This window comes from Choristoneura fumiferana, chromosome 5, assembly GCF_025370935.1.
Source record: "Choristoneura fumiferana chromosome 5, NRCan_CFum_1, whole genome shotgun sequence".
NCBI classification, from domain to species: Eukaryota; Metazoa; Arthropoda; class Insecta; order Lepidoptera; family Tortricidae; genus Choristoneura; species Choristoneura fumiferana.
Window position 1 is genome coordinate 9,127,028 of NC_133476.1, and position 21,024 is coordinate 9,148,051.

General features: G+C 36.5%; 3 protein-coding genes across 3 annotated transcripts; 1 reads left to right on the forward strand and 2 right to left on the reverse strand.

Moving 5' to 3' along the window:
- The first annotated feature begins 433 nt into the window (after positions 1-433).
- LOC141428054 (INO80 complex subunit B) lies at positions 434-2,107 on the forward strand. The gene is made up of 3 exons (XM_074087759.1): positions 434-607; positions 692-1,047; positions 1,564-2,107. The coding sequence occupies exons 1-3, from the start codon at positions 556-558 to the stop codon at positions 2,104-2,106; spliced, it is 951 nt and encodes a 316-aa protein (XP_073943860.1). The 5' UTR covers positions 434-555; the 3' UTR covers position 2,107.
- A 1,725-nt stretch (positions 2,108-3,832) lies between these two features.
- LOC141428055 (BTB/POZ domain-containing adapter for CUL3-mediated RhoA degradation protein 3) lies at positions 3,833-9,860 on the reverse strand. The gene is made up of 3 exons (XM_074087760.1): positions 9,368-9,860; positions 7,976-8,235; positions 3,833-7,624 (listed from the first exon to the last, which is right to left on the reverse strand). Exons 1-3 carry the CDS (start codon positions 9,531-9,533, stop codon positions 7,172-7,174), a joined length of 879 nt encoding a protein of 292 aa, XP_073943861.1. The 5' UTR covers positions 9,534-9,860; the 3' UTR covers positions 3,833-7,171.
- Positions 9,861-11,368: 1,508 nt separating this feature from the next.
- LOC141428056 (organic cation transporter protein-like) lies at positions 11,369-14,085 on the reverse strand. The gene is made up of 8 exons (XM_074087762.1): positions 13,815-14,085; positions 13,391-13,470; positions 13,150-13,309; positions 12,715-13,041; positions 12,375-12,599; positions 12,054-12,271; positions 11,772-11,971; positions 11,369-11,604 (listed from the first exon to the last, which is right to left on the reverse strand). Exons 1-8 carry the CDS (start codon positions 14,030-14,032, stop codon positions 11,404-11,406), a joined length of 1,629 nt encoding a protein of 542 aa, XP_073943863.1. The 5' UTR covers positions 14,033-14,085; the 3' UTR covers positions 11,369-11,403.
- Between the last annotated feature and the right edge of the window lie 6,939 nt (positions 14,086-21,024).

Consider the following 21,024-nt stretch of genomic DNA (forward strand, 5'->3'; position numbering starts at 1 on the left):
AAATGGGATTTGTTGTTGTTTCTTTAAAAAAATATGGCTCTGTCCATAGGAGGACAATTTTGCCAGTGTCTAGTAGTTTTTGCCGTTGTACGGTAAAAAAATTCTAGAAAACGAAATATGAGAGGTAATGGTGGATGAACGATGACAGCGCGAATCAAATGGGATTTATATTTTCAATTAAAAATGACCCTTTTTCCGTAACAACAATTATTATAAACTTCAAATTTGGCATGCAAATAGGTAATACTATCCTAGCTGAGGTTGATGGATGATGCTGGCGGGTTACAGGATCAGTCCTGTAACCCGCCAGCATCATCATTATGAATTTCACCGTGATTTCACCAAAAGAAAACAATTGTAATATTTTCAGCTTTTATCACCGTACCTTAAACAAAGATTTGCCACTTTGACAGTTAACAGTGACAGCTGACAGGACAGATAAATAATTGAAAAAAATTGTTTTGTTCGTACAAGTTCGCCTGAAGACGCAATTTACTTCGATCATATTAAAAATTTAGTAATATTGAACAAAAAAGAAATAACATTTCTTAAATTATGGTACGAAGATTGCGTGAGCAAAGTACTACGGAAGATGAAATAGTTATAGGTAAGAACTAATCGAAACGTTCTCTTTTCAAAATAAAAATTACACGAGACCATGGATTCTGATACATCAATTTAAAATTTTCAGACACACCTCCGCAGAAGAAACATAAAAAGCACAAACACAAAAAACATAAGAGAAGAAAGCTGGAAAATGAGTACGATAGCGATACTTCAATCGATGTTTCCTACGAGGATGCGGTGGACAAACCATTCAAAACCAAATTGAAAGTTGGTAAAGACTTGCCCGGTACTTCAGCGGCAGACCTCCTGAAAGCGCAAACCATGAAGTCGTCTTCAGACTCAAGAAGATCCATGCCAGGTTCATCATCAAGTACTCCTCCTAAAGTGGTGACAAAGAAAAAGAAAAAAGGTCGGGAAAGTGGCACTTCTAGTGAGGAAGAAAGATGGCTAGATGCAATCAAATCGGGTAAATTAGAAGAGGTAATATTCGTTTACATACCTTCTTACTTTTACCATTGGTCAGGCTGGATTTACAGGTCTGGAGGCCCAGCAGGGCCCAGAACTCCATTTGGGGGGAGATCTATCCCTTGCGGAGGCCCCAAGGCTCACGCCTCAAATACCCTCCCTTAAATCCAGCCCTGCTTGCTGTGTCAGATTCCAAAGATTGTGTTTCACTATCTTGTATTTTTATTTTCATACATATCATTTGGTTCCAACCAGTTGAAAAGAAAGAAAGAAAGAAAGAAAGATTTATTTTGGCTCCATAAGTACCACCATCACACAAGTTGGACTTTATGGCAGGGCCTATTTCTTCCAATATTATTTACTACCTAATGTAACTGTTTCTGTGTATCATAAGCAAACAGAGTACTTAACTGATTTTAATGAAATTCTGCAACACAATTTTTAAAAAGATTTATAGTTACAAAAACAATATTGAAACCATCAATTCCTTAAGTTAGTTTACAATACTCCAGTACTCTTTGGTTTGTACAGGTTGATGAAGAATTGAAGAAAATAAAACCAAAAGATCCAAAAATGATGACAGCTAGACAAAGGGCTATGTATGAGAGAGGAACCGATAAAGACACTAGCCCTGGAGGTGAAGTGCTGCTTGCTCTCCCATCAGGCTACAAAGAAAAAGTAATGACTGCCGAAGCCATACAAAAGGCAGCAATAAAGTCACAAAAACGTAAACAACTAGCTGATGAAAAACGTGAAAAGGACAAGAAGAAAACTATGGATCGACTTCTTAAAAAACAAGACTCAAAAAATTTAAAGAATGCTCAAAGGGGCCGACCAGCTAAACGGCAAGAACCCACCATGGTTTATAAGAACAGTGTCACTGAAATATCACTATCTCTACCACCAGGACTGCCCTTTCCACTGAAGGCCATGCCCCCACGGGAAGCACCAAAACCCATAAAGTGTGGAGTCAGTGGCTGTGACAATGTTAAAAAATATAATTGCTCCAAAACAGGCACTCCACTTTGCAGCCTAGAATGCTATAATAAAAACCTCCTCGAAATATCAGTTTAAAGCTTTGTTTTATTTCAAGTCTTAACTGCCCTAAAGTACTGAGGAACATAACATAAAAAATTTAATTTTAAATACCTGGCAAATGGCAAAAGGTGAGTATTTAAAGAAGCTTCTTTTGCTCAGCGTCCATCAATATTAACCCATTAGTTGCACATTGCACATGATGGTAGTAAAAATGTTAGGGCCAGTACATACAAACTGCATTCCGACTACTATGTAACAGCAACTGCAACATAACCACAACTGCTTAAATTGCAGCCAGCATGCAATTTTTGTCGACTGCAATGACAAAATGTATGGGCAGTCTGCAGTTACGCTGGAATGCAGTCCATCTGTACAAGCCCTTACGCTTGCCTGGGACCAGTATAATTATAGCAAATAATCCTCAACATCATTTCTAACTACATACTTGACAATATACCACACGCCTTCATAATGCTGAAATATTTTTTTCTCACTTGATTTGATAATGTTATTATATCATAGCAACTGCCTGCCTGATAATTTAAATCATTATAATAAATATACCAGTTTTTCAGATATGACAGTTGATTTAGCCTTATTTTCACTTACTTTTTTAACCGACTTCAAAATAGGAGGTTATCAATTTGGTTTTTTTCTTTTTTTCATGTTTGTTACCCCAGAACTCCATCATTTATGAACCGATTTGTCAATTTTTTTTTGCGTTTGTCTAGAAATGTCTTCCATTAGGTCCCATAAGCACCAAATCAGGATCTGATGCTTGGATCTTAAGGAAATCGAGGGAACTCTTCAAATGTTGTAGGGACACCTATTTTTAGTAAATTGGATATATTTAGTAGTAACTCGTGCATTTGCTCTTGAAAATCATCATTTGGTGAAATGGAACTGATGATGAAGACCACATATTGGAGTTACTACTTGATAACAAGTAAAAAGTATTTGACACAGTTGCTAAGCAGTTTATGCTCCTTGTAATGCATATGGTAAAACGGGTGGTGAAGCACCAGGACTCCTCAATAATGAACGTCTCTGCGTCGGAAAAAGCAATCTTTCGTAAATGGTGACGAGCAGTTGATATTAAACTAACGTACTATCATTGATACTAAACTATTGATAGTGGTAGGACCTTGTGCAAGGTGTGCCCGGATAGCTACCACCATCTTGCTCTCTAATCCTGCCATGAAGCAGCAGTGCTTGCTCTGTTGTGTTTCGGCGTGGAGAGAAAGACAGCCGGTGAAATTACTGGCACTTGAGGTATCCCATCTTAGGCCTCTAGGTTGGCAACGCATCTGAGATACCCCTGGTGTTGCAGATGTTTATGGGCGGTGGTGATCTCTTACCATCAGGAGACCCACTTGCTCGTTTGCCATCCAGTTGAATAAAAAAAAATGGTATCTTAGATTAGTTACACTAAAAAGTGTGAAAAAAAATTATTAGAAAAAATTAAAACAACTACAAAAAACCGTGAAAATAATTTTGTACCAGTCTGAAGTCGGTTGGTGCCTCAGCACAAGCCAGCAGGAGTGATTGAAGCCCAATATAAAGTGCGTAGGTGAGGTAGATGACTATAGGTCCACTCCTGCTGGTATGTGCTGAGGCACCAACCAACTTCAGACTGGGAGAAAATTATTTGCATGGTTTTTTGTAGTCGGATCAATTTTTTGTCATATTTTTTTTTATACCAAGGCTTTCATAATCAATTTAATTTTTTATTTAGTCGAATTCAGATTAATAAAAAATCAAAGACAGCTAAATAGTGAGCATATAATTATGGTACTATTCAATGGAAAAATCAATTGCGTAAACAAATGTGGTGACTGACATTGACACTTGACTGACGACTGGCTGACTGACTGACTGACGTTGGCTCTAGTGATGTGAATGCTCTTTAAGATACTTCATCAGCAATAAATAATTATTTTGAATTTACTCATATTTCATTATTTAATGTAATCCCTAAGTTTAATTTTAAAAAATGGCGAATCACGTATTCTCTTAGTCCTGTTCAAGAGTCATTCACAATGTTTCCATGTCCCTTTTAACTTAAAATGTTTAATAGCATTTTCAAGAAGTTTTAGAATTATATCTTCAAATATATATACCTAACGTTTCTTCCATACAAACTTACACTTCATGTTCAAAACTTACACTCCCCTTTATACCCCTTTAAGGGTAGAATTTTAAAAATGGTGAAACATGTATATCCACTTGTATTTTTTGACGTATATTTTCCCCAAGGTTTATGATGGAGTATTTTAAAATTGAAAGGGTCAGTTAAAATATGGATTAATTTAGATTTTTTTGCTGCTTAAGTAGCGTAGTAGAAAAAGCCAACCTGAGATATGTGTGCATAGGAGAAATTTGTATCTTGACTCCTGTCCAACGGTGGTGTAGGGGTTATAGTACGCAGTACGGATTGCTGAGGACCTAGGGTCGATTCCCAGCGCTGGTCTCTTTTTCTGATTTTTCTGTGCATCCATGTCTCAGTTTGTATTTTTGATATAATTTAGAAGAGGCATTTTTAAATTTACATAAGACAGGGAAATGAGAGTAGACACAGGGAAGTGATTCAAAATGATTTTTTGGTCCAACAATGGACTCCACAGTAAATATGATACTAGTAAATAGAAATGTACATAATTTCTACTAGTGTTTATCCGCGGCTTCGCACACGTAAATCATTAGGTCCAGCAGCTGAAATACCGGGATTTTTAAAAATTGCCGTGGGAATTCCCGAAAATTAAATCGTTGTTTTCATTGACATTACATTAAAAACAATCATGGTCAAATTTCATGACTCTAAGCCCAGCAGTTATTAGTTCGAAATTTTATCCCTATCTCGTGGGAATATCGAAATAAAAAGTAGGCTATGTTTTATTCCAGATGTCAAACTATCTACATACCAATTTTCATGACTCTAAGCTGAGCGGTTGTTATTTCAAGATTTTATCCCTATCCCATGGGAATATCGGGATAAAAAGTATCCTATGTTGTAATCCAGGTTATCTAACTTTTCGCCAAATTTCATCCAAATCCGTCCAGCCGTTTCAGCGTGAAGAAGTAACAAACATATTCACTCACTCACTCACAAACTTTCACATTTATAATATTAGTAGGATTAGTAGGAAGTTGGATAGTAGGATAGGATTAGAAACCTTTATAAACCTTCATTAAATAGTGTAACTTAAAACAAATAATTAATATCTACGAACAAATTAATTTGCAGAGCCAGCCATAATTATCGGTAGGTAAGGTTGGTTCAGTCAAATAATTAATTTTGTTGGTACAGCACTAAATTTCCAGAGACTAGACCGACCATAGACCAACTTCGGTGAGGAAAAAATTATCATGTCAATTTGACAAATATAACGGATTTTCGTCTTCCAATTAATTCTATAAAATAACATATTTACACGATTATTTAATGATAAAATGGTTGTTAAAAACAGTGGTGAGCTCATTGAGATGTGAATATGATCGGGATTGGCGTTCAAATGCAAGTAACTACGGAGTAATCGTGAAAAATTGCTTTGTTTACACAATTGATTTTTTCCATTGAATAGTACAATACTTCATAAAAATTTGACAATTGAAATAGAACAGATTTTAATACAATACTTCAATTAAATACACCAATAGAATAACATAGATTATACAAGAGTTGGTTCTCTAAATGAAAGCTTCATTTTAGAGTCGCATAATGCTGGCATAATTATTGGCTTTCATCTAGGCATCCATAATTATTTAAAATACTATGCCTAATACTTGAGTAGGCAGATTCAGTTCTTACATTAAATTTATTATTTTAATACCATTCGGCTGATATATAGCATGATAGATAGCATTTAATTACAGTGGGATAACATTCCACCGCATCTGTTTTAAGCTATTAAATAAATATTTTTTTAAAGTGTGGAACACAACTCGACTAGATTGCAACATATATATTGGTAATAAATAAGCTACATTGCGCCCTACGTTATGATCATTAATAACCATGCAGCACTTTTTTAAGTGTGCTTGAGTAAATGTAAATTGGCAGGATTCTAGTAAGGCTACGTACACACTATGGGTAAGCCGCGCGGTTTTAGTGTGCTGTCCCTCTTCAGAGTATTGATGGAGAAAGAGATAGCGTGCTCAAATCGTACGGTTAGCCGCATAGTGCGTAGGCCTAATACAATAAGTGGCGCGGTATTGTTTTTGGCTCGTGTCAACAAGCAGAAATCAGTCTTATGACAATAAATTATATGTAGAACTGACAAGAGACAAATAATTTGCCAAGACACACCTTCCCGTAATTAATGTGTATTAATGGTGTGATGTAAGCCTATTTATTGACAACACATATCTGTCTAGGAAAGAGAAAAATACAATTCCAAATTTTCACCTAACAATTATAGAACATCCATTTGGCAATTCTTTTGAGCTGCATGTGTCAAAGCATAACATATTTTATACTGTTAAAATAAATTAAGGTATGTACTGAATGCTCATACACAAATATTACATGCCCTAAACACAATTTATCTCTCATCTAGACACAAACATCTCTAATAAACACACAGAACATACAGTGAAAATGGAAAAGATGTCCCTACATTACAACATGCACACTTAAGCATACAACAAATAGATAGCTACATAAATCTGATATAATTACTTCAAATCGTATACTAGACATTATATACTATTTTAGGTATGAACTTTATAACAATAAAATAGTTTGTCACTTTTGCACTATTTCATCTTATTCAACACTTTTTATACTTCATGCATAATGTTCACTTAACACAAAACAGACATGAAGACACATAACATCATAAAGTTATCCATCAAATAAGTACCAGTTTATTTGGAATATCATAATTGCCTTGTTTGCTAGAACCATTTCTTCCCACTGCATTCACATTACCAAGAGAGCTCAAAGATGTAGAAAGGGCCCACAAGATGAGGGGCACAGCTTACAACTTCCATTCTAAAGACCAAAGCACGGCAGCCAGCAAAAGGGCAAGAAGTAGCCGGCTTGGTATCAGACATTTGTCCGTTTAGAGCTACGAAGGCGCGCCAAGCCTGACTGTAACCGCTAAGATTGGTTATTCTGCTTGTTTGAACGAAGGCGGGCCAGCCCGGAGCGCTCTTCTTCTTCATCACTAGTACAGGACAGGCCGCCTACGGCGCCGCGCGATGATGTCGCTTGAATCAAGTCCTGATCTGGTCCATTCCTACTCTCATACAGCAAAATGCCTAGGGTTTCTTCATAAATTCGAGCCTCAGGAAATTCAACTTTAGTATGCTTTTTGTCTGTAGCATAAACAATAGATGTGCAGCAGACTTCAGCACACTTCTTGCCATGTCCAAAGAATGACCAGCAGCATATTTCATTGGAGCCAATTACATCTTTGATGAAAAGAACTCGTCCACTGAAGCGCAGCGAGAGCTTGTCAAAAAGTTCAATGTTCTTGAGCAGATTGTCATCAGAAGTATTGGTGTAAGAATACTTGTTGTTATGTCGGTTTATGAGCAATTTTACAACAGGCTGGAAGTAAAAATATATACTTTAGAAGTACAAATATTTTATTAACTATAATATTTATCTCTCAGCTTCTTTGATTAGATAATATGTAATAAAATAATGAAGACAATGTTTTATCTAAAGCCCAGCTTAGACCTGTAAGGAAAATAATGCAAATTGAATTACATTGCGAGGCCATAAGACAAACTAGTTTGAAATGGTCAATCAAGCAATGTAAGATAATGCAACTTACATCATTTTTCTTGCAAGTCTAAACTAAGCTTAACACACCTAATAGATGTGCACAAAATGTATTGCCATAACTTTTACTAGTTAAAAATGCCAGAAAAATGTTACTATTAACACAACACAAACCTTGGAAGTAGACATGATAAGCAGCTGTTCTTCCTTGTGGGATGTGATCAGAGGTACTCGACATATAGGCTCAGCTTCCCTTTCCTTCTTAGTCAATGCTTGCTGACATGAATCTGTCAGCTCTTCTATCAAAAAATATTTTGCTTCTGCTAACAGCTCCAAGATTTCACGGTACGTGTCTGGGAGTGCCACCGTGCCATCGCGGAGGTAATTCAGTATTGTACCAAAATGCTTACCGCAGCGGTCTATCAGTATCCAACCTTTAAATAAAAATAACAGAATATGTTAAAAAATGTTAACAGGTTCCCTGTCGCATGGTACGACTACTGGTACGTCCATGAGGCACATGTGCCTCATGGCCAGTGATGTAAATAATGCAGTTGTTCTTTCGATAAATAATAAATTTTATTATGTATTATATTATTTTTATAATTGGGATCTATCAACTTTTTCTTGTACCTCGTTGCCATGGTCATGTCCCCTGGACAACTATTTAAAACCATTCATTTCTATACGTTTTTTGTGGTTAAAATTCATCAAGCATGCATTTTTCTCGTATACAATGTGCTTAGGAGACATTCCATAAAATAATGGGCTTGTAACTAAGACATCATTATAATAACAACAATTTTTTAAAGAAATTCTGTCTGTTGTCTCTTGGACAACAGGACAGAATAACAAACACAAAAAAGTTGATTGACCCATTGAACCTTATTTAAATAACCAATGAAAATTACTATGGGGATATTACATTACTTTATCATTACTATGGGGGTGTGTCAAGAGAACGCTGAACATTGCTTCGGGACAGGGAACCTCTCTCTCAGGGGCTCTCACCCTTCTGTATCAACTAATGATCCCAAATTGTAAGCTATTGCAAGCATTGCAACTGTTATTTGAATTGAAAATACAACCACCAGTGGTGTAGCGGTATAGCATGTGGTATGGATTACCGAGGACCTGGGTTCGATTCCCAGTGATGGTCTTATTTTTCTGTTTTTTCTGTGCATCTTTATTTCAGTTTGTATTTTCAATTTAAGTTTTATGGGATGACCGTAAAAGTAAAAATTTGGAATTGAAATAAAAAATACAAAAAGATTCCAAAAAAAAACCAATCTTAATGTTATTTGAATGTTGGTTTGTTAACAAAACGCAATTTCAACACTTTATCATGAGTCATTCTGATGAAATGCCCTGATGAAAATCATAGCTGTTAATAGACAAGTGAAAACAAAAAACTGCTATAAATCAACTAGGTATTTAAATACTTGGAAGTCTCTAAATAGAGCGATTAATAGTCAACTATTCAGCCTTAATCTTATCTCTAACTAAAACGAACACTAATGGAGTCATACTTTTGTCATACAAATTATAAGCGGAAAATAAGCTCACCCTCCGAATCAGTGAGCACTTCCATTCTGCCACTAAACATGGTCCTTAGCATGTTGTCACTCTTGGTGAGGGTACCAATAGTTGTGTAAAAAAGCGTCCCGCCAACATTTAGCTTCACATACTGTGAAGGACTCCCCTTTAAAAGGGTCTTGTGGTCACCCGACATATTCACCGTCGGGTCGGGGTCCAGTGGAGACAAAGTGAGACGATTAAATACCTATTGGCACTGAAAACGACGAGCGCGATTTGAGGAGTATGTCTGAACTCCTGAAACCCTATGCGCGTATAGTAATCTTATCTAAACTATCATAACTATAACAGGTATTATCACGTAAACTGTATATAAATTCAGTTTTGGAGTTAGTTTAACCGGAATAGCCGAATGAGTTATAATTTCATTAAATGTTTAATTTAATCTGTAGGTACATAAGACGTCTATGCTATCACTTTGACATTAGTGCGATTTATCTTGTCTATTATCATTAATTTCTTTCTATTGAACATTCTTGGTCTGCTAGCTAATTTTATATCTACCATAGCAAATTAAATTTATTTATATTTTATCAAATTGAGGTTCAAATTATCAAGAACAAAAACTATATTCGCTTTTAATTTAATAGAAAATTATGACTATTTGACTTCAATGCGAAAAGACTTAAGCCTAGCTCACACACTCACACACAGTGGATATGATCTATGAATGTGAAATGTGAGTGTGTGAGCTAGGCATGATTGGTTGGTGTTGATAGTATAAATTCCATAGATTACCTTTACGACAAAATATGACATTTTACTTTTGACAGTTGGTACCGTTGGTACTAAAAGAAATTAAAGAAAAATTAATTATAGATAAAGGCGTCATCTTTAACCCCAATGTAAGGGTAAATTTTAAATAAAGGAACTGGCAGCACTAAGGAGTTTTAGGCGAATTGGACATATTTTTTTTTAAATCTTTTTTGTTCATATACATAAGTATAGTTATAACATAATTATCATACATCATTTATTATGTATAACTTTAAATACCTTATCTACAATCACGCATATACTTATAATATACAACAAGTGATGTTTTCTATTCAGTGTTAGTCATTTAAAAACTATTTTTACCGTTGTGTCAAAAAAACCTTATGTAGATATATAGGATTAACGTAGTAATTTAAGCGTGCTGCTGCTTAAGTAGCATAGTACAAAAAAGCAACCTGAGATATAGGAAAAATTCGTGTCTACATTCCTGTCCAGCAGTGGTGTAGGGGTTATAGCACGCAGCACGGATTACTGAGAACCTGGGTTCGATTCCCAGTGCTGGTCTCTTTTTCTGGTTTTTCTGTGCATCCATGTCTCAGTTTGTATTTTCGAATAAATAAATTATTCCAAGGTTTATAAATTTTGCTACTTTAGGATCCCACTGAATAATAACTCATTTGATGACGAGATTGCGCTGAGTTTATCACGTTGGTCGGCGTCCTTACTCGGCTTACCGCAGCACAATGTTGAGCCAGAGCCTGTTCTTCAGTGCATCACATGGCTTCTCATTTATGTATATATGATCTGTTTAATTGTTACTTTAATTTATTTTTTTATTTGCTATAGTTTTTATTTAAGTACCTATTCAGGCATAATTTTAAGTGCTGAATTGTTAGTTTTATTACGCTTTATAGTTACTAAGCCATGTCTTTGTTTTTAAGAATAAAGATTATATCTATCTATCTATGCAAATTTTCATGCCAATCGGTTCAGTAGTCGGTCGGTAAGACGAGAAAGTGGAACAAACAAACAAGCAAAATCACTTTCGTGTTAATACAGTATAGTTTAAGGATTATTTCAGTGATTCGGAATTATGATTATACTTCTTATCAAATACTAGTCTAAATACTATTGTAATACTTATAGTTAGGTAAGATTTAAAACGGTATGAGAAACGTTTTCGAACGTCCAATAATAGGCTTAAAAAGCAATGTGAGAAAAGGTGCACCTGTTTTATAAAATCAATCCATGCTGTAAGTAGTGTGCTGAAATATGACGTAGGCACAATTTTATTCAACTATTATATCTGATTGTTCACACGTGGGTTGTTTTGGAACTGAGGAATATCCTCTCCCAAAAAGTTTTGCATCTTCTAAAGTTTCTGGAAGCTTAGCGTTCAATGTTTCTGGAAGTAGTAATGAAGTAATAATTCCAACAAAAGATACTGCAGTCAAAATAACACTTGGTAACCTAGAGTCGACACGCCGTCCCTGAAAACAAATTAAAGAAAGTAGGTATTTAATGGCACGCTGTTATTTTATTTTATGTAGATGTCATTTTAAGAAACGATAATAACAGGCCTAGCCAGGACATGCATGCTTCTATTTGTGCGAGAGGTTAGTGGTCAACTGAGTAAATAATTTTATAAAAATCTTACGAGGTATAAAATATAAGGGGCAACAGCTGCGCCTCCACTTGATAACACATTTCCTAATGACATTCCAGATTGTCTCAGGCATGTCGGATAAAGCTCCATATTTAACAAATTAATAGTATAATATATGATGGTTACAAGTAACCGGCTAGTAAAAGACAACGTAGTTCCAATCCAGTGGCACCTAATCCATCCATTTGTACCTACAACAAATCAAAAATATTCGCGTCTATAAACTTGATGTAGTTGTTTGAAAACAAATGCATGCAACTAGTTAAAACTTACTATATTCTCTAAAAATTACTATTATCCATATTAAAGTTGACATTGTAAACGATCCAGCCATTGTACGGCGGCGCCCAATGTTTTGAGCTAGCCAGGCACCAACAAAAAACCCTGGCAGTTCGGCTATCGTCTGCCAGGCGGTTTCAAGAAACGGATTGCCATCTGATTTCTCACCAGAACTCATCAGAAGTGTTGTGTATGCTACGGTAACACACAAACTGTAATTAAAACAAAACGTATAAATAAAGCTCTATAGGTAACTACAAATAAAAAAGCAACATCTCAATTGTGCGATGGACTAAGCGACCAATAGGTACTCACGATATTATTAACTGCAAAATAGTATTCATTGCCAACGTAAAGCTAGAAAAAAGAGCAAAAATGCCAAGTGACTGAATTTGTCCATCTGATGGCATTATTTTGATATCTTTAACAGTTTCATCGCTTAACTTTGTTTTATTGACTACGGCTATGCGTTTTAGCTGTTTAATACACTCGTCTGGTTTGCCCGCAATCCAAAGCCATCGTGGAGATTCCAAAATACGCCTGGAAGAAAACGAAAAGTGATATTAAGCAAGTACTTTATCAAAATATAAATTAGAGTAACTATGGTTAACTTTACAAGTTATATCTAATGTGTGTGATACTTGGAGAAACTTACCAAGAAAATATGAGAAACAATATTTGTGAAGCAGTGGTAACAATCATAAATAGTTTCCAGTCTCGTAGCCACCAGTATAATAACGGCATGATGCACATACCACAGCTCGACGACGCGTTCCGCAGAGTCGCAACACCGGCCCGTCGACCAGCGGATGATACTTCCATTGATATTACCAATGCACTTTGCACCACAAACCATGATGATAGACACGTGACTATACAACCACTTACAAATAAAATGAAGTTATGGCTACCAAGAATAGAAATAATTCTACCGAGTACAACTAAAGCCATGGAAAAGATGTACGTTAGACGACGACCATACCTGAAAATTGAAATTTTCCAGTTAGTATCGACTACCACTATTGCTAGTACAAATTTAGTACTAATATCTCATAAACAGTCCTTCTTGATAAATATTTTCATGACTTACACATCTCCAAACCATCCGAAAAATAATGATCCAGCTATTTCTCCGACTCTGCTGTACGCAAATACATTAGCAACATAGAGTTCATCATTACAAACCCAATCGTTGTCTGATGGGATTGATGATTCGTACCACGTGCTATCGTAATCATAATCATTACAATCTGTAAAAAAATAAAATGATTCCTCGATTTCATAGGCCTGATTAATAAAACTTGTTAAATTTTGCAATTAAGTTTACTTACATTCAGTATCGTTGTTCACTTCAGGGTTTACATAAATTAAACAGTCATCAAATTTTAACTGTCCTGTAATGTCTGCAGATCTGCGGAAAAATTACATAAATTGTAATTAAAAATGAGAAAATTTGTGTAGACGAATGGATGTTTCTTGTTCAATCATACAATAACGGTTTGACTGATTTCGATAAAATTTAACACGTAGAATAAATAAGTCAGATTACATATACTTAACCTGATAGTTTATAACCTGGATCAATACCGAAAATTCTTTTTTACTCAGGAATATTTTGACTTTGTTCCTGCAAGATACCTAGCGATAAACAAATTCAACACAGACTATGTAGGTAGTGGACAACAGCTACTTGGTATAACATAAAAGTTAACCGAAAACAAGAAATACATAAAAACAACGTATAATAGTGCTCACCTGGGAATGAACTTTGTTTTCCACGCTAGTTCACTAATATTATCAGGTCTATTTGGAACCTTACATGTGTGTGGAATAACAACGAGAACCAATATTATGTTTAAATATGCCATAATCCAGAAAAATGGAAGTACGCAGTTGTAAATTACGTCGAACTTTTTTTGAAAAAATCCATTATCCCCAACTTCTAACAGTGCACGGTCATAAGCAGAATCCATGACTTTTTCTTCAAAAACGATGTAACCAGTTACAGTAACAAAAGATCTATTATAATAATAAGTGAAACATTACCTAATTCACAATGCCTTAAGATACGCATCTCGTTTAACAAACAAGTTAAGTATATTTGGACTGCCCTTATCACTTTTTACATAAGTAAGTAGAAATATCATTTGGACTCATTAAATTAAAAATTTACTCTACAACAAACGTTTCACAAGAAGACAATCTTAGTGATCATCATCATCATGTCAGCCGAAAGACGTCCACTGCTGGACATAGGCCGCCCCCAAGGCTCTCCATTCAGACCGGTTTTGTGCTTTCCGCATCCACCGCGATCCCGCGATCTTAACCAGTCGTCGCTCCATCTTGTTGGAGGTCTACCGACAGCTCGTCTCCCGGTCCGCGGACGGCATTCGAGAACCTTCCGACCCCATCGGCCATCAGTCCTGCGAGCAATGTGCCCCGCCCACTGCCACTTTAGTTTCGCAATTCTTCGGTCTATGTCGGTAACTTTAGTTCTACTGCGGATATCATCATTTCTAATTCTATCCCGCAGAGAAACCCCGAGCATAGCCCCTCTCCATAGCCCTCTGAGTGACTTTGAGTTTTCTCATGAGGCCCATCGTTAGCGCCCACGTCTCAGATCCGTATGTCATCACTGGCAACACACACTGGTCAAAGACTTTTGACTTCAAACACTGCGGTAATTTGGACGAAAAGACACTGCGAAGCTTCCCGAACGCTGTCCAATCTTAGTAGATGTGGGAAAAGTTACAGCCGGTGAAATTACTGGCACTTGAGGTATCCCATCTTAGGCCTCTAGGTTGGCAACGTATCTGCAATACCCCTGGTGTTGCAGGTGTTTATGGGTGGTGGTGATCTCTTACCATCAGGAGACCCACTTGCTAGTTTGCCATCCAGTCGAATAAAAAAAAATCCCCCTGGTGTTGCAGGTGTCCAAGGGTGGTGATGATCTCTTACCATCAGGAGACCCACTTGCTCGTTTTCCATCCAGTCGAACAAAAAAATAAAAGACCGATATGTAAGCAGGTCCTACTTTATGGCCCTTTATTAATAAGTGGCATAAAAAAGATGGCTGATATTTTGATGTGCATTGCATACGTAGTATTTTAATTTCATTATAGAAAAACCCTGAATTAAGTGCGGGATTAGCCTTGTAAGCTTATCAATAATAGGGGCCTAATAACTAGCATACATAATAATATTAAAATACCTTGGAACGAGTGGTGGCGTCAGTCAAGCAATACCAAAGAGCCATAATTTAAGAGTTTTGGCTTTCGTATGATCGCAAAGTAAAATACAGTTATAACATTCCGGCCGCGCGTCCGCGTTAGGCATTCGTTTGGGATATTGCTTGCTGTCTTTATCACTCGTGATATAAGCGCTCGCAGCCGTCCCCCATGCCTTCCGCAACGACGTCCGTAATTTATATAGAGATAGCTGTAGGCTTTTTAAGATTCGGGAGGTTGAATTTTAGGTTTCGTTGTCCTCATATTATACGAAAAGTATAGCATAGAAATCAATGAATCCTGTGGGTTTATCGATTTTTGTAAAAATGCTTTATTAGTCTGTAATTCTCGTGCAAAGTTGACATCTTTTTCTGTCGACTTTTGAGCTCTTGTAATTCTAATATTACACATTTATATGAAAATCTGAAAAACCACAGGCATAGATAATTACGTCTAGTCCATACTCACAAAATTTTATCTATTTCTGTTGCTTAGTTTTCAAATGAGACCGGGACTACGTTTGTATGGAGAATGGAACGAAGAGACTTCTTCCTTCGCCTGAGCTATAAGGACGGAGCAATTGGTATACATATTTTGTAAAAATAATTGTCGTATAAATTGCAAAGAAAGTGGCTGACTTAAGTATACAGTTCATAGCATAATGATAATGAAATAAATAAAGTGTTTAGTAGGTATGCCACATTTTTAGTATCAGTTGTACACGTGTAAACAAAGTCATAACTTATCTAAATGGTGCTTAAGCTAGTAAATACTGCAGAACTTTATTTATTTATTTTTCTCTGTTTTCCATTTTATCTTTTGTTTGTTCTTAAGAATATAATACATGATTATAAATACTGAACTAATATATGTACTTATATACCATCGACACAGAAAACGCTATGTACACAGGTATGATGTTGGTTTGCTTTTAAATTCATTTCATTGCATTACCTAGGTACATACCACCAAAGGTACATGCCATATTTTTAAGGTTTCGTAGTAAAAAGGACAAAACTAACCATTATATGTTTCACCTTGTTCGTATGTGACAGGGTTTTTCCTCAAAAACTACAAGACGTAGGTATATTGATAGCAATATAATATAAATAATATTATATAATTGAAAAAAAAACAATTAAAACGGTTGTGGTGACGCCGATCACGCGCCCGACCTACATCATCTCGGTCAGCTGACACGAAGACCGGCGCCGCACATATGGGAAGGGATGTAACTCAGATTTCTATATGATTGTTTGAAAGGCAAATTGCTGTTATAACAAGTGCAAGTTCATACCTTTATATTTATTCCCGCGCAGTTATCATGCCATATGTATGGCTCAAGGTAAGCTCTTAAACTCTCAAGACATCGTACTACATCTGCTTCGCTAATGTTTGGTCTTTAGATCTCTATGCTCCCGTCACCTCCTGTGGAGTAATACAACACATGACTCTCTGACTAGAGAGCCACATGTCCATGGCAACAATGCCTCGGCATAATTCGTTCCTTACACTTTAGGTGGTCAGCAACCTGACCGATACTGAAAGTTGGTGTACAGATTACTTTATACAGTGCCTTTGTAGCTTTGTGTGCTAAACCATAACTCCAAGCACCATTCTTTTGCCGTCACCTGGCGACCCTCAGCCTTCACCTGGCTGCCTTTCTGTCCCATAAGGCGAATTTACCGTATATCGCTGCACATAGAACATTGCCTGCAATAACGTACGCCACGCATAAGCCGCGAACTCGAACCCAGTTCAAGTAACTGACCAGTTCCGGCGCGTTCAGTATGGGACTTAATCGACCTAGAATTCTCGAGAAAACAGGGAAACCTTTCATTAAACAGGGTATTCATAAGCGTGCTTGGCAATGCTAAGCACACAAAGTTTATCTTAGCGTTCGGAATAACCAATCCCGTAGTAGCTTGATAGCTCCGAAGTAAAGGCGCATACAAGTACGCATGAAGTAAAAGATGAAATTTAGCAAGGAACAAACTATGCTAGATACTTAGCTCTTAGGAAATTGCAGCTGCTTCACCAGCTGCTATTACAGACGTTATTACTTTTCAACTAACAAAACTGAATATTAGTGCTTGTGAGAAAACTTTGACATTTAAATTAAACGGTTCCTAACCACAGACAATTTCATAGACAGATAACCATAGATAAGCGTTTACCTCTTTCGTGAGTCGGAGCTCACGACACTCCCGACGAGGAAGCTAGTTAGAGTGACGTCATCAAGTCGCGAGTCCACTCCCTGATCTTCTCCAGGGCTCGAACTGCAGCTCGGCGTTTCTTATCCTGTTCCACCTCCGTCGACTGCTCTCCGTCGCTCATGTCCAGGTCATTACTCAAGGCACAATCTAACTTATATCCATGTCATCTGTCATATCCAAACGTTTATTCGGTCACATCCATATTCGTATCCATGTTATCTGTGATATCCAAACGTCTATCGGTCACATCCATATTCGTATCCATGTTAGGAATCGTTTCTACCCTAGTGTGTTCAGTGGGTGTTTACTGAGATCTGAATTTGTCTACTTCAATCCTGTCATTAATCACAGTAGCTGGAATACTGATTGATTCTCCGTTGTCTTCATCTTGAGCTTCGATTCTGTTTGAAGTTTCTGTGTCTTGAAGAATGTTATGTGGCTGATCGGTGACGTCTGTTTCTAAAGGGTACAGATGAGCAACGGATCGTGTGAACACCTTATCACCTACTCTCACCTTCGCTACTCTGCATAGTCCGTCAGGTCCCTTAACGAGAGGGATGATTTTCCCCACTTTCCATCCTTATGAGAATTATTATATCTTTCACGTAAACTCTCGTCTCCAAGCCGTTATTAGGTCTTTCTTGGTCGTGGTACCTTGTACTAGTTCGTGCTCCTGCGACGTTTCCAATCCAGTATCCGATGATGCTGAAACATTCAACTGATTCATGTCTAACTCTGAAGATGCAGTAACCGAATGATCTATATCCGCAGGACCCTCCGCGGCCACAAGCGAAGTGTCTATCATCCTTAGGTTAGGACCCTCTGCGGCCACAAGCGAAGTGTCTATCATCCTTAGGTTTTTGTTATTCTTAATCTCCTCTATCAGTCTTGAAACAAATGGTGTCAATAGCTTATGTGAGTTGTACCAGTCAATGACAATCTGGCTGTCTGTCCACAAGAATAGCAGAGTTACGTTAACTTTGATAAATCTAAGCATATAGATCTTCCCCTTTGAATAATTCAGGGCATATGGCTTGATTGTGCGAGTCGAATTGTCCGCAATGTGGACATTTTAATTTCCTTTCCTTGCACTGCTTGGCAAAATGGTTTAGGCGAAAACATTAAAGCATCGTTGTTAAGCTTTTGTTTTCTCTCTTCTAAGGTTTTGACTTGCTTACATCTATCGTTATAGTGTTGTCCTTGGCAAAAGAAACAGCTATACTTGCTCCTTTTGTTATCAAAATGTCTTCTATCATTTTCTGGTTCGTATCTCCTTTTATGAGGTCTACTGTCCTTGTTGAAGTTGGAATTCACTGAGTTGTGGCATTGAAATGTTTATTTACTCCTGTTAATTTTCTGATTATTATTCTTGCATTCATGAATTGTCTGTTACCATTATTTGATACATTATTCACATGTAATGTCTCCGCTGTATACTGAGTACTTTCTTTCAATGATTGTTCAGAGAAGATTCTACTGGCATCTTCTCGTGCAGTAATAATAACTGCTAGCTGTTTTCTTAAGTCCTCAATTGATTCGGCCTTTACTTTCATTTTTAATCTCATATATAATGTCCTTGGAAATTTCTCCATTATCATAAATCTGAGATGATTATGACTAATATCCTCTCCCAGCGAATGAAGAACTCTAATATGTCTCTCTATTTCGTCTAATGTCTTCCGACAATCCTCAATTTTCTCTGCCCTTTTGATTTTATAATGTGGAATAATGAGCGTCAATGATTAGATCATCTTTGCCATATCTCTCCTTTAAAGTAGATATCGCGATTCCGTAATTCTGTTGGTAGTATCCAAACCCTCAATAGTCTTCTTAGCCTCGCCTCTGAGTGATGCCTTCAAGTACATCAACTTGTCGACATCAGACAGGTTTCTCTGGTCAATACATGAATGAAATTGATCCCAAAATTGGTGCCATTCTAGTAGATTCCCACTGAAGGTAGGTATACTAAGCTCAGGTAGTTTGCTAAGTCTTCTATCAAGAAGTCACAGTCCGGGTAGCACTAGTTTCAGATTTAATGTTGATGTTGGCAGTCATTCCTGCTAACACTTCTTCTCCTTTGAGCTGTATTGTAGTTAGATTTGATATTTCATCAGCATCAGGTTCATTACACAGGTTGAAGTATTGTAGTAATTCAGTCTCAAATCGAGTTAACATGGATTTTAATTTAGCAGCATGAATCTTTGCTTCTTCGAGGTTTTGAATATTGCTACATATTTCAGATTGAGCAAGCATATCAATATTGCTAGCTATAGTTGATAGCCTATTGAGTAATATATTATCCATTTTGTATAAGAGGTTCCAATCTGTGAATGGATTTTCAAAAGAAATGATACCTTCGCTATCCGTAAGTAACATATGTCAGAAAAATCATTAAATAAAATTAGCCTGACCAGTCATCATCATAAATACTGAAGGCTAATGCTTATAAATTAATCGCATTGACATAAAATATTACAACCAAAATTTGACAAAAATAATATAATAATAATTTAACTTTGCAAATGGCACTACCAAACTCCTAGTTCACTTTCAATAGAACTAATTTAATAAAATATGGTTGTGTCTGTAGTCCACACACCCTACTTAGAACCCTGTCCACATATTTACATTAAAATTGAACATTTATAAATATATAGACAAATAAATTCGATATTCGCCACTAAATTTATTTCTCAAAATATATTAGATCAACTCATAAAAGTGGCATATTTTTGGCATTAATAAATTATAAATTTCCAAACAAATTAAACTTTAACTTTCCAAAATAAATTATCTTTCCATTGAGATTATTAGGTTGCTCACAAATGAAGCATATAAAAATAATAATTAAGGCACTTTAATAACACGATCACAAATTAACAGTTATCAGTAAAAAGAACATACCTTGTTAATACAACTTTAATAAGTTGAACGTAAAATGCAAACTCGGCCGTCCGCTACGGCTCACACACAGGCGCAGCGTCGCGGCTTACAATTTTCCGGGCGCCGCAACAGCTACTAAGGCCCCTCTGCCTGCGGGGTCGTTTTGTAAAACGAACCGCCTAAGTTCGATTCCTATACATAAATAAGCTGTGTTACTAACAATTAATTACAATTATAGTAATCTCTCGGTCACCGAAGAAACTACTCAATTATCAGCATAAATGCTAAGCAGCATAAAATAGGCGTCTTTTCATACTCGAGACAATTTCTCATTATTTTCATCCAAGACCACAATACCTACTTAACTAAATAAATTTGAAATTACGAAATCATAGGTACTCCTTCACGCTAAAAGACTCAATTGAACGAGCATCATCACTTATTTCGTCATTTATTGACGATTGTAACGGTTTCCCGAGATAAAACTGAAAAAAGTCATCTCGCAAACTTCCCCGACATGAAAAACACATGAATGTCGACGTCCTTTCGGTTCACTTTAAAACTCCAATTTCCTCCGTACATCAGTTGAACTACACGAAATCCACACAATATGGTATCCATCGAACAATTTACGGTTGA

Bases quoted from the DNA above. Each gene is read 5' to 3' on its own strand.
- LOC141428054 (XM_074087759.1), top strand. From the start codon at position 556: ATGGTACGAAGATTGCGTGAGCAAAGTACTACGGAAGATGAAATAGTT. The intron at 608-691 runs GTAAGAACTAAT...TAAAATTTTCAG, and splicing joins GGAAGATGAAATAGTTATAG to ACACACCTCCGCAGAAGAAA. The intron at 1,048-1,563 runs GTAATATTCGTT...TGGTTTGTACAG, and splicing joins AATCGGGTAAATTAGAAGAG to GTTGATGAAGAATTGAAGAA.
- LOC141428055 (XM_074087760.1), bottom strand. From the start codon at position 9,533: ATGTCGGGTGACCACAAGACCCTTTTAAAGGGGAGTCCTTCACAGTAT. The intron at 8,236-9,367 runs GTGAGCTTATTT...TTTTATTTAAAG, and splicing joins AGTGCTCACTGATTCGGAGG to GTTGGATACTGATAGACCGC. The intron at 7,625-7,975 runs GTTTGTGTTGTG...TTTTACTTCCAG, and splicing joins TTATCATGTCTACTTCCAAG to CCTGTTGTAAAATTGCTCAT.
- LOC141428056 (XM_074087762.1), bottom strand. From the start codon at position 14,032: ATGGATTCTGCTTATGACCGTGCACTGTTAGAAGTTGGGGATAATGGA. The intron at 12,272-12,374 runs GTGAGTACCTAT...TTTTAATTACAG, and splicing joins ATTTTGCAGTTAATAATATC to TTTGTGTGTTACCGTAGCAT. The intron at 11,605-11,771 runs GTAAGATTTTTA...ATTTGTTTTCAG, and splicing joins CCCCTTATATTTTATACCTC to GGACGGCGTGTCGACTCTAG.